General features: G+C 41.4%; 1 protein-coding gene across 1 annotated transcript in view; it reads left to right on the plus strand.

The window, feature by feature from the left end:
• The window catches only part of scara5 (scavenger receptor class A, member 5 (putative)), a 40305-nt gene that overhangs the window by 9127 nt on the left and 17295 nt on the right, over positions 1-13883 (plus strand). Inside the window, exon 3 of the mRNA XM_023797125.2 lies at positions 563-694. Within this exon, the coding sequence (XP_023652893.2) occupies positions 563-694 (132 nt within the window). The remainder of the gene's footprint in view (positions 1-562; positions 695-13883) is intronic.

Below are 13883 nucleotides of genomic sequence, written 5' to 3' on the forward strand. Positions count from 1 at the left end.
AAATGACTCACTTATAACTGGACCTTATATAACTTGAACTAGTCTTTAAACCCACAGACAGGGATAGAATAAGAACATTTACATGCACAACCTACCCGGTATTGAGTTCTCTTGTTCCAGTTATTCTTGTGTTTAATGTTCTTAGTACTTAACTAAGCCTGTTCATTGTTTAATACACCACCCATATTAACAAAGTGCAGTATAATCCCACTAGGTGTTCTTTAAGGATGACTTTCAATTATAACACAGCCATAACTGCAGAACATAATAAATCTAAACTTGTAACATTTCGTGAAATATTTTATGTCTGTTCTGGCACTCAGAGGTATGATGTCATAGGGACAGAAATGTGTAACACTACAATGGAAGAAGCCTTTGGTTTGTTCTGCTATCCACACAGCGAATCGTTCCAATTCCAAACAACCTCCATTAAATTAAACGTAATTTTAATCATTTGTTCCCAGCCCTCCACTGTGTTTCCACCTCTGCCACCAGCTGGCTAATTAACTAGTTTGCAGTTTTGTTCCATTAATTTACAGTTATTGCAACAATGTTTCTGCAGTCAGGCCGACCAAGAGGCGAAGGAAAGCAGACACCTGCTGTGGCCACCTGGACTCTCTGTCTGCCGTCAAGTACGCCATCGTCTCCTTGTATATTCTCATACTGCTCTGTATCTTCGGCCTCTGTGTGGCAGGTAAGCCCGCCTCCTCCACCTAACGATTGGCAGACGGTGAGGTCATCTCTTAATAATAATAATAATGGATACTTTATTGATCCCCATTGGGAAATTGTATTTACACGTCCCTCAACTTGGTCTCTGTAGAGTAAGCTGTTCATGAAGGAGCTGGTGGTTAAAAGCCTTGCTCAAGGACCCACAAACATGCTGAGATTGGGTTTGAACTGGTGACCTTGTGATTACAGGCACACAGGCTTAGCCCACTGAGCCACACGCTGCCCTTAGCTACTTGTATATGAAGTATGGTCACTGCTGTCCACAATCACGGTGGTCCTGTGTGTTTTCATGATCACCCTCGGCTGCATATAGTTAAAGGCTGGCAATCTCGGCCTCAGTGCGTGTCCCTCAGCTGACTGAAACCCCAGTGCGTCTTCATCTCTGTCCCTCTCCCCACATCCTGTTGGGTCACAGAGGAGCCGGATGCTTCTCATCATCTTTAATGTGTGTAAGACTTGTAGTCCTCGGGCAGGGACTGCAAACTGCCGGCCCATCTGGCTCTGCCTTGCAAAACGGAACCCGGGCCTTGAGCAGAGAGTGACATCACTCATGCCGCTGGATTAAGCATTAATGGGAAACCTCTCAGGCGCTGTCACATTGGAGCAGTCAGTCTATCTTCCAGTCCCTGGGAAACAGCTGTCAGTTTTCTTTAAAAGCAGATAGGGACCCAACTGCTAATAATGAATGATCTATATCACAGGATACTGCACAAATTAGTAAAAGCAGTTAATTAACAGTTGAGAGGATTATGGGCTTTTCTGATAAGCAAGAAATGTAGCATAGAATGCAAGACTTTCAAGAGTTTGACGTGCAGACCATAAGTCTGGACAGCTAAGGTAGATATATGTGTAGTTAAGAGTTACAGATTTCGATGTAACAGGTTAGAGTCGTATAGCTCATCATGGTGATGATAATACTGTATGCTTTGACATTGCAGTGCTTTAGCATGTTGTTTAGCTACGGTCCCTCTACAACAGGGGAGACAGAGAGCATGATGGGAGACTGAGAGGGAGAAACAAGGTCCAAGGCTCCCAGTAGGGCTCTCCCCTGTCTGGTGAAGAGCATGTCCTCGAGCGACCATGTCCCGCCACCAGCACGGCACCCTGCTCTCATTAATCACCCGGTGCCGGCCTGTTGCCTAGCGAGCCTGCAGCCACCACCCCCCCACCCCCCCCACTTGATGCAGGATAAATTGCTTGGTCTCTGACCTCCTGTGAAAACGGTGGATTCCAGTGCGGGCTGCAGCGGCGACGGCCTGGCGGCGTCGGAGGGAGCCTGAGTTACAACGTGTGCTCTGGCCGACATCCTTTATGCTGCCTGGGATTCGCGCGGGGAGGTGTGTCATCCAATCAAAAGGGCCCATTTATCATCTGTGCCCCACCAGACTATACGTGACAAAAATGCCAACTTTTATTGGCTGTCCTACTAGTTCATGTGTTTCAGAATATATATGTAAGTATTAATATGTTACGGATTGTGTTAGCATGTTAAATCCTGGGTTTGAAGCAATAGCATGCATTTTGTTTTGTTTAAATTAAGATTAAGATGACCTTTGTGCCGCGGGGGGGAAATCTGGTGCATAGATCAACGAGAGCAGTGCACAGACAAACATACGTTTAGTGCCATACAGACAAGTTGCAAAGACAGCACACGAAAAAACAAAACAAAAAAGTAAATGTGGTGATAGCAGATTTAATTAGTACCCAGTCCACAAACAGAATATCCCGAAAAACAAGATATTGCAATATCACAGCAACAAATAAATATCTAAAGATGATAATAAATTAATACGACCAAATACTAAATTACTTACCATTGATATGCTGATAACTCATAAACATTACAAACTGTGAAGCAGACATTTCAGTAGTGTTCCTGTAGTGTTCCTGTAGTGTTCCCACTATTCGTGAAAATTCGATTGATGATTCATATCTTCTAAGATCTTTTGCATTTATGTAGTTCATGAAGTTTTAAATGTGTCTTTTAAAATTAGTAATGATATGTATGGCTCAATTTGTGTGGAACCATAATGAATTTCCTCTATCCATCCATCCATCCATATCACTTATTCAAACTATGATAATTTCCCACTGTGAATCATTTATGCAGGTGCTACTTGATGGCAGACAGGTTAAAAATCTAGTTAAATTTGAGTACTCTAGATCTAATATTCATTTTAAAAAGGCAGATAATGGTGAAAAAGGAATGCTAACAGTGTGACAATTAACATTTCTGTTAGTGTTTATTGCAAACATCTGTCAGAGAAGCACAACACAACACATAGAGTCTTATTGTCTCCAGCTTCTCTCAGCACATGAGTATTGGCTAAAGGCCTTTAAAGAAGCGGGAGGCTTGTAAACAAAACCTTGATTTAAATAATCCTACTAGCAATGAATGTCTACATACTGCTATTCTGCTATTGGCTCTGCAGTCCAGCACTGTGTTGTGCACAAGCAGGAGGTAGGTGAAAGGTTTCACCTTTATGGATTTCAGTTGTGCTTTTTTATCTAAACAGAAGTCAAGATTTTTGTCCTCTTTAAACTGTAAAGCAAATATGTAGTCCTGTCTACTTCACCTCGAATATACATTACATTTTTTGATTCCTCAGCAATATGTGTTTTATTTCATTTGTACACCCACTTTTTTGGGTTTTAAAATAGCACAAGCAATAGCACCGTCTCGAAATGAGATACTTAGAACACCCTAACATATTCTAGTTTAAATTGTGACAGTCACAAGACGCTACCCAAACAATAACCAGTTTCCAAAAGTTTTACTTACATGGATAAACAAACTTGAACTGTAAACAAACTCGTGCTCACAGACATGCTAATCTTGGTTTCTCTTGGCATTACAAACATTTTGGAGATTTCTGCCCTCGGTCAAACATCATTTTCAAAGCTCAACCTCTTGGCAACAATTGATATAAATCTTGTCTGGATCGGTTCAGTGACGACTCTGCTTGGTCACCTTTTCCCACAGCACCTCCAATTAAAAGTATGAAATATAAATCTAAAGTATAATAATAATAAAACTATACAATAGTGCCTTACTTAAATCATTAAGTCATTTTTGGCCGAGTGGCTCGATCGGGAAGGCAGGGAACCGTAAGTGGCTATACGGCTGTATTGTTTGTCAGATATATTATTTGATTGGTAATTAGCATCCAAATCAAAACCACATTAAACATTTTGTTTATAACATCTTAGCTAACATTACTAGCAAAAAATACTTGTCTGTCCATCCATCCATGTAGTTATTCCTAACTTTCCATTGGGAATGATTGTGTTTTAATTTGTCTGCACAGTATAACAAAATATTAAGATTTCAATAACACTTTAATTTTCCTTTGAATTTTTAAACATGAAAAAAATTCAGAAACAACAGAAAAGCCAGCACAGTAAATGAATGTGTTCCTTGGAGCTGCGTTATATAAATTAAAGAAGTTATCTAAAACTTACTTTTATTTCTATTGACACTTAAGCATTTTGAGTATCTGGTACTCCCAGATTAACTGAAGATGCCTTTGAAGTTTTGTTGGAGCAGTCCACTCTGCCTTCAGAGGCCTGTCTTCAGGGTTCCTCATGGATGATGTCAAACTCCCCTCGATGCCAGAATGGCTTGGCAGGATCCTTACAAGCAGAGACTGTATCTGGAGTTTTAGAGCTTCTGCAGTCGTTTCCATCCCAATAGTGAAAGTCCTGTGGAGTGTGTGGAAACAGTGGTGCACATGTGACAGGGAGGCTTCATGGTGACATCAAAATGGCAATGCTTTTCCAGCTACTACTGTGTGACTGATACCCTGTGATCCAGATTTTGTATATTTATGTAACAAATAGGGACATGATTCCGAATTATGTTACATTTTCAAAGGTCTACGGCCAGGACGTCATGTAGACACTGCAGAAAGTATACAAATTCCTACATGGGAAAACAAATTGTTGCAGTGAGATTTCACTTTGACGACTTTGTAGAAACGTATCTCATGAATCCTAATTGGAACAAGCCTTGTTTCACAGATTCTGGAAGTCATTAGGTTCTCTAGAGGAGGTTTGTATTTCAAAGCATGAAATCATTGGGATTCAATGAAGAAAACCAAAGCCATTTGTTGGTAATAACCACACACACTCCACAGACCACAGTTTGAGGAAGGTCCCAGTCTTATTACCGGTACTTGTAGGTCAGGTGGTCTGGGGAAATTTAGCATTCGGAGACCTCATCTTTGGGTTAGGTATTCATTTAGGGGGGGTGAGTACACAGTACCTAATATGATTCCCAGAATTCAGCCTTTGTGGGTACAAATTTAAGTGAACAGTTAAAATTTACTCATGGCACAAAAACAACAGTGTTATGGCTTTTTAGCATAGTTAGCGTGACTGTTGTGAAACACATTATCCATTATAAATCAGATAAACTGGGCTTATGTGGGTGTTTCTGATACCTTCTTTTGGATTTTGGGGGAACATTTGGGGGAAATATCTCAAATTTGCTTTGTAGATAAACACAAGTTAAATCAGTGTAAGACTCACTATTATACAGTAAGTGCTCACTATTTCAGAGTGCGCCTTTCCTGCATCACTAGTTAACATTAATACCTCACTAGTGCAGATTTATGCTAGCGTGAACAATTTAATGGTTAATATCTCAGGATGTGAAAAAACATATAAAATGCACTACACACCCTTAATCTTAAATTATGGTGCTTAAACCATGGGCTGAATTGAAAGTGCTACATGTGTAAAATATGTTTCATTGAGAAGAGCACTGTCTTTAGGGAGCAGATGGCCAGAGTGAGATTTATTTTCCCTGATATATCATTACAGCAAAAGTTAACTTGCTTGGTGATGAATGGTAATAATCTACCTCAGTTCATATTTCTACGTCAAACTAAGATCTGCTGGTGTTATCCATGAGGTGGTTCCTGTAGTTAAGCAAAATCCCAGATATGAACATTTAAGTGTGCCGAAATGGCAAATAGTTTCTTTTCGTCAGATCTATCAGGGTTTGTTGAAATACTGTCATATGGGAATAGTTATGCTAGTGTTACCGGAAGACATGTTTTGATTTATTTTATTGCGATACCATTATGGTGAAAAATATTCAATTTGTTTGCATTTTATAGGATTAGCAGGGCTAATTTTAGAGGGTTTTGTATCTATTGGCCACTAGTTCAGAAATCTGAGAGAATCCTCTAAATTGAAAAGAAATTATTGTAGTATGTCTGAAATGCAAGGTATTTCTAAAATGTATTTGGTAGTGTAGGGACTACAACTGGTTTCCTGCTGGCATTAGGGAAGACATTGAGGAAAGCCATTTAGGGTCATTTCTTGAGTTTTAGAATACCACCCTAACCCTGTGTTTCCCAACCCAGTCCTCAGGGACTTACAGTCGGCCCACATTTTTGCTCCCTCCTAGATCCTGGGAGCAAAACATGGATGGTCTGTGGGTCCCCGAGAACCGAATTGGGAAACACTGCCCTGACCAATCAGCAGTGCATGCTGGGAGGTCATTTGGTCTTGGCACCATGGCTGCTGGTATTTGCAGAGCTGACGGCTCAGTCTCAGCACTGGACCATTACTCAAACCCGTGGCTTTGGCCAAGAGAATCGTAAGCTGTCAGATCCGATGAAGATCTCTGGTCCTATGCCACGGGCCTTGTGAGGTCCAACTTAAGCAATCTACAAATCTCTATGTAAATGTCAAGAATACATTGCTCAGGCTCGGTAACCAAGGCTCCGTTCCAGGCTGCTGTAACGTGATACACGTAAGAAGATAAGAATCCAAAACATTACAAGCCGTTTTCAGCTTCAGCTGTACCATGAAATACATTTTTAAAAGATTTCAGTTTACATAATACCATGTCAAGCTCTTTGTATCACCTTACTGAAAACACTACAATTAGACAAACATGTTGAGTTCTTTTTTATTGAATTTACTTGCTCTGCAGGCATGCTTGCACAACAAACCTAAACATTTCATTTTACAGTTTGCTTTTTAAACAATCGGTATCCTACATTAGGTCAGTAAAGATTATCTTTATTTCACTCACACTAACAATGAATTCCTTGAATAGTAGTTCATAACTTTTACCCATGTGAAACTAATCTAAAAATATAATATAATTAATTCCGTGTGTGAGTCCATGTACATTTAAAAATTTATAATTGCTGTTCAAAAAATCAAGTGCATTTCTTATTTAGCTATATACTTTATTTATGTACCGTGAATAAGTAATTATAGTATCAGGAAACAAGTGTTAAAGTAAGTTCTTCATGAGCAGGCATGTATAGCGGCATTGTAGCTAGCATTGTAGCTAGCATTGTAGCTAGGCAGCTGACTTATAGCGACATTCTACCCTGGCATGTCAGCAATGTGCTGCCGATCTCCATTCTCTGCTGTGAAAAGGCCTCCTGATTAAACTCTATTCTGCACGGAGCTTTCTTTGTGTTGGACTCATTACAGCTTTGAAGGTGGCCCCCCCCAAGCGATGCCTTCGCGATGCCTTCACGGGTTCATTGAGATGTCAGCGTGGGCAAAAACACGGACGCTCAGATTTTGGGTTAAATGGCACATTCATTAACATTTGAACTCTAATTGGTCAGTCACTTTGCAGGACGCCGTAGGATGCTTTTGTGCTCTGGTGCTTTGCCTTGTCTTGTGTACCGATGCCTGTATAGAGCAGTGTACCGCTCTGACTGCCTATTGACGATGTTTATTTTAGCCTGAAAGGAGGGAGGGTTAATTGATCTTCCTTGTCGCAATCAAGTTTGAGCGGTTACAGAGGGCCTGATGGCGTCCTGCCATCACTTCTCACAAGATCCTTTGTGAAGTTAAAATTTGTTTCTGCTCCAGTGTTTGTAGCAGTTAGCGGTTTCTTTCCCGTCTGCCAAGACAAGGACTCCACAAGTCTAGTGGTTAAGATGCCAGAAGCAGACGTCAGCAATGGCGCGCATGGCTATTTTGACATACCACCAAATAACACACCTTAACCGCGGCGTATTTATGCTCAGGTAGAGAAAATGAACTGCGGTGGATCAAAGAAAACAACTGGAAACAGGTGGAAAACAGTTTTTTTCAATGGTGTATTGATTTTGTTTTGGTGTTATGTTTTAGATTGCATTGACTTATTGGAGAGAAACACAGCAGCTACTCATCACAAACGGAACAGAGTGTTAGCATTGTTTTTAACACAGCAGACCTGAATTCCAAAATAATCAAGACCAGGTTACACATTAGCGACATCTGTAACATTTAGCGCATTTCTGCATTGGGGTGGCATGGCGACTTGGTAGGTAGCGCTGTAGTCTGACACTGTTAGGGCTGGGTGTTTGATTGTCGCCCCCAAATCTGCGCTTGTCTGTTTTCACTGAGTTTGTGTTTCCTCTTAGTGCTCTGGTTTCATCAATATGAAAACATGTGGTTTGGGGCACTTGTCCCGTAGCATTTAGCATGTGCCTTGTGATGGACTGGCATCCTGCCCAGAGTGCCCCCAGCTCTGTGCCCGGTGCTTCGTGGAATAGGCATCCGGCTCACTTTCTGCTGGATGGATGTATGCTTGTTATCCATCTGCTCTTTCTTATTTTTTATTGCATCATTATAAACTTCAAAAATCTTACAGTTCCTTGGAGGACAAATCACAATGGTCATGATGAAAGCACAAAACCAAAATACAAAACCAAAGGTCCATTAGGGACTGAATGAGGTAATGTCGAATTAAACTGGGTAGGTCGTGGATATGATTTATAAAGCTAATTTAGGGTCACACGGGAGACTGGAAATACGTTGTAACAATGGTCGACAATGAGGAATCGCAATGACAAGTGTGCAGACCCGCACACAAGTCACTCTGTCTACAGAGCATCCATCTGCAAAAGTCAATTCGCCACTCAGAATTAGAGCCTAGTTTCAGATAGAGAAAATAAATTGAATCTGTTAGATTCTGCGTACTGGAAAATCCACACGTCTCCATCTATGGGAAACGCTTTATTCTGCTGCTCTTTAATACTCCCAAGGCCGACGATGAACAACATACCCGCCCTTCCTTGAGTCCCTTAGCAATCCCCGGACTCACAGCTTTTGACAAACAGGCTGACAGCCGGCTTGACTGTTCACATGTGCTTGTTAAGGCTTCGATTTTCAGAATTATTCAAAAAGTATGAGGAAATCGGTCTTGTCACGAAGGACAGGATAAAGAACATGACAAAATATTGGAAACAGCACGAAGGCCCACACTATCTGTGTCATACGTTTGGATACGTTTTAGACTGTTCTGAACTTCATTCTAAAACCAGCACTATTTATCAGAAGCAATCTTCTGATCTAAATATGTCCAATTACAGTCTATAAGTATTATACTTGCTGAAAAAATTCATTTGTGGATAATGGTCGCAGGTGAGCAGCACCGGAGAAAGAAGGAAGATTTAACTCATAATTGCATTTTTAAGGTCACCGGGAAGCATATTAAATTCCTGCTTGATTGCCCCAGACAATGTCACGGGTGTGAAAATAACTGAAACAGATGCCCGCTGGGAGGACTGCACCGTCTGTCTGGGCCGGGACGCCACGACATTGCCATCTCCAGACAAAGCAGTTAAAATGTGTGCACGTTAAGCTGAATACAATGCAAGCAGACCATACTGGGATACAGACAAGCCGTGAGAATTTAGTGTTGCCCTCTAAAACTGTGTGCCCCTTCTTTTCAGGGAAGTCAAGAAGGACTCAGTTTAGAGCTTAAATAGCTGAAGGTCGTCTGCTAGGAAACACAAGCAGTGTGTGTCTAACACTGAGTAGTCTGAGGGTCAAACTCTTGGACTTTCATGCGAAAATGCGTTGATGCACTTTTGGGTGGTTGGGTTCACCTTTATTCGTTTCTTGTAAGGGGAAATACATGCTTGTTATTGATCACAATGCACCAAGAAACAGGGAAGGTTCTGGACTGTATTAAGAAGCGGGGGGTTACCGCAGGAATGCATGTGCAGAGCCAAGGTGTAATAGATTATTCTTTAGAGCTCATTCAACAGGAGATATACTCTTTCTCTTAATCAGTTGCGATTGTGTTCTCAGCGTCTGTGTTTACCGTGGATCTCACAGCGTGGTTCTCCAAACCTCTGTGTGTCCAACATCCCCAATGTATAACCTTCCTCCTGAATGAATGTCCCCATAATATGAAAATTTACTTTTCAGAGACATTACAAAGACCATGTTCCCAATATGAATTAAGGTACCGGGTCACATAATTTTGGGATGTTCATGCAGTAGATGTCGGCTACTTCTGTGTTTAAGTTTCCATGACACAGACCATATCAAGGCTGGGAAAGTAGTTTTTTCTATGTTTCTCAACCCCGGTCATCAAAACAACCGAATAAAATATGGCGGTGACTGTCTTTTACAGAGGCCTGTCACCTTGTGACAGTGCTGTCATGACTTTGGCTGGTTCTCCCCTGCTCGCAGGGCCGAGGAAGTTGGCCGGGAGAGCAGTTTAGCGGGAGTATATGAGACATCTGGACGGTGTCTGGTTCTGACCCGCATTCCCGTTCGCCAGGAATACGTGTAACTTTAACTGTCTCTGCCGCCCCGGTGATGGAAATCTCATCAGACGCTTGACTTCACGCTCGACTTTTGGTAACTGGGGATTAGAAAAGGTTTTTTTTTAAAAAGAATTTTGGTAATGTCATTTGAACATTAGTGGTGCACACAGAGTCACCCGCACGCGTTTGTCATCCTCCATGGTTTTTCCTGACTGTAAGAATTCTCTGTAGGCTATGTGGTATTTCTGCCGCAGTTCATCCAGGGCGGGTCTGTGGACACTGGTCATCTGTAGATGTGCACCGGGCCAGACCGGAGAGACAGCGGCGTCTTTGTGAAATGCCTTGTCTGGCACACAACTCAAGACCCAAGTCATCTAGCATGAGCATCCAGGGCAACGTTAACAATAACTGCAGGTTAAACATGGTTAATTAATTGTAATGATGTGTAGCATAAAACAGGATGGAACAGTTTAAAATGTACTGGTGCTTAATGACTTTGTCAGATTTGTCTTTTTTCAAGGTTTCACTGTCATTTCCTCTTTGTAAGTGATCACGCCTAATATTCTTTGTGGATCCGGTATTGTGACGGCCATTTTAGACACATCACATATGTCATCAGCAACACATGTTTTCGGTTCACCCCAGCCGGTCAGTTTAACTACATGTTGTCCATGGTGATTCGTTAAACAGCTAGGTCCTGTGTCTGCTGGTAAAACTGAGTAAATGCATCAATATCCTTTTCTTGAGAGTGCGCGAAAGCAGAGGAATGCCTTTGAAAATTATTGGATTTGCAGATGAATGGCAAGATGATATTTCACATTTTCATCTAAAATAACACAGCATTCTGCCAGTATGGACATTTTGTAGGTCAGAATAATTACCTTCGAATAAGACTGTCTTTATCCTCTTTCAGATCCACATTGCATGTGTGTGTGTGATTAAGTAGCCCTTAACCTCTAATATTGAAGCATTAATCTGCACTCTAAGCCATTCTCTAATACTCTTCATATACTTAGAATTACAATATTACAGTTCTTTGATTAATACAGATCTGGCAAAGACTGTGTCTACATTTCTTTGAATGTAGAGATTTGTCAAATAAATAAATGGCTACATTCTCATGGAGTTTTACTCCTCTACCCGGTCAAGCTTTGTTTGGCCCAATTTACACAGTCTGGAGGGCCTCTTCTGGGTTGGGAATTCTCATAGAGAAGAGGAAGAGACAGCTAAAGATGTATGAAGAGAGATTATGAGAGAGAGTTTGTGTTCAGGAGCTCAGTCACTAAGCTATGCTCAAGCTAGCCTAAAGAACAATTAGCATGTCACCAGATTCCTCTAACCCAGTGTTTCCCAATCTGGTCCTCATGGACTCAAAGACAGTCCATGTTTTTGCTCAAATGTGGACTGTGTCTGGCAGGGAACTCGGAGGGAGCAAAAACATGGACCGACTGTAGGTTCCCGAGGACTGGATTGGGAAACACTGCTCTAACCAATGGAGTCCATTCTCATTGACTGAGCAGGTGCACACTGCCATGTGCAGGTTCCATGACCTTCATCCAAAGACAAGCTTGCAGCTTGCTGGTGAATCTCAAACCACAAAGAGCTTCATGTTCCCAAGAGACGAGGCTGGATCAATTATCGGTATACATACTTTGAAAGGTTAGCACACATTTAAGCTAACTGTAGGGCTTTTAATTCACTCAAATTCATGTCACTGGGTCATATATGGGGATGAATTATTCTTTGTTTGAGGTGCCTAAGGATCTCATACAGCAACAGCAACATTTAAGGTTTACACACTTGTTTGGAGAGGTTGGATTTTGTGAAGAAGCTGTTTATCAGGAGGAACTGCATGGGATAATCAGGAACAGACTTGAGGCAGTAACAGGAGACCAAATAGCAGGGAAGAGCCACATGTCATGGCCAAAATTTTTCACCCAACTCTTCAACTGTGAGAGGGGTGATCGAGGTAGGTTGTGTGTGTGTGTGTGGGGGGGGGGGGGGGGGGGACTCACAGCTGACTTGCACCTGGACTGAGGATCAGCTTGCAATGTATTGAGATGATCCCAGTGTGAATATAGTGGTTGTGAGGGGGTGGATGGATTACAAAAGTTTAAAACAGCAAAAAAAAACAAAGAAAAAAAAAAAACAAGGACACTTTTCTTATCCAGATCTGTGAGCCCTAGAGCAGAGTCAGTGTTTTCAGGCCTCATATTGCTAGACCCATGTGCAAAATATGACATTTCAAGTGAGCAGACTCAATGTAAAAACATAAACTTCGATCAAAGCACATGCTATGAAAATATGATTATTCATTTTATTGGATGTGTGGTCTCCATACTTATGCCAGTTGCATCTTTACTGGTCGGAAAATGTTGCCATCTGGTCCCATAGTAGTGTACTAGTGCAGTGTGTGGCCAGTGTGTGAGGATGCAGTGTAGTGCCCAGAAGGTTGCTGGTTCATATTCCATGGCTGGCAGAGTGATGTCACCGTTGGGGCCCTGAGCACAGCTCTTAACCCTGATTGGTCCAGGGACACTGGTTGAAAATTATTTCTGATCCTTATTTGTATTTTGCTTTGGATAAAAATGCCTGCTAGATAAATGTAACATGCCACTCTTGTCCTCATCAGTTTCTTTGATGAGTCTTGGCTCCAAGGTCACACTGAGAAAATGACATTTTTTAAAACAAAAATGGAAAGTATGTGCTTGCACATGTGGTAGGCGTGTAGCTGGGATGGTGCACCAGTGCAGCACACTTGGGATTCCCTTGATAACCGAAGGTTAAGGCTTGGTAAACCATAGCAACACGTCTTTCCAGAGCCTTGTGATCTTCAGGGTTGACAGATAGAGCCTTAAATGAGAGTCGATCCTTTGCTATGTTTGTTTCTCTTCTGAGAAAAGAGGCACATTTCCGCAAGCCATGTGTTTCGACTTTGTTGGCCCCTTTCAGTGTTGTTCCCTGCTTATGAAACAGATTGACAATGATTATGTCATCAGTAACTGTCAGTGCAAAAATAAGATGGGATAGGGCTTAATTTTCAAAAAAAAAAAGACACAGGGAACTTGATAGCTGACATGACCGACATCAAACATGGCCTGACAATGTACGCTGAGAGGTTTGTTTTTGTGGTCTGTGTTGTTTATGCCCTCAGTTTTCCCATATACGTCCATCCTTCTTGGTTTAATGATACATCCATTTTCTTTTAAGAAGGCCACCCCTGGATGTGAATGGCAGAATCAACTTCTCAGTTACGAAATTGACCAGTGCTCCTTTGTTACTGTAAAGCATTTGTCTAAATGTACTTGGAATTGCAATGCCATGTGTTTGCAAGAATGTCCCAAATATAAAATTAACTAAAACATTCCCCTGCATGGGAAAAAACACGAAAGCCTCCAGTACTGTAATATGTTTACTGAAGTACTGTGCCCACAGACTTTTTAGCCAAAACATAGTGGGTTACAGGATCAGTCTGGTTGTACTATGGTTATACACTCTTGGTTTGCACCTCATTTACAAAATACCCTATCTTTTACGGCTGTTCACCAAAATTATGTGTTTTCATAAATAAATATATATTAATTTTGTTATGTTTTACACTTGTCTGGCAAACCTTGCTGAAAA

Source organism: Paramormyrops kingsleyae, chromosome 19 (genome assembly GCF_048594095.1).
Source record: "Paramormyrops kingsleyae isolate MSU_618 chromosome 19, PKINGS_0.4, whole genome shotgun sequence".
In the NCBI taxonomy this organism is placed as follows: domain Eukaryota; kingdom Metazoa; phylum Chordata; class Actinopteri; order Osteoglossiformes; family Mormyridae; genus Paramormyrops; species Paramormyrops kingsleyae.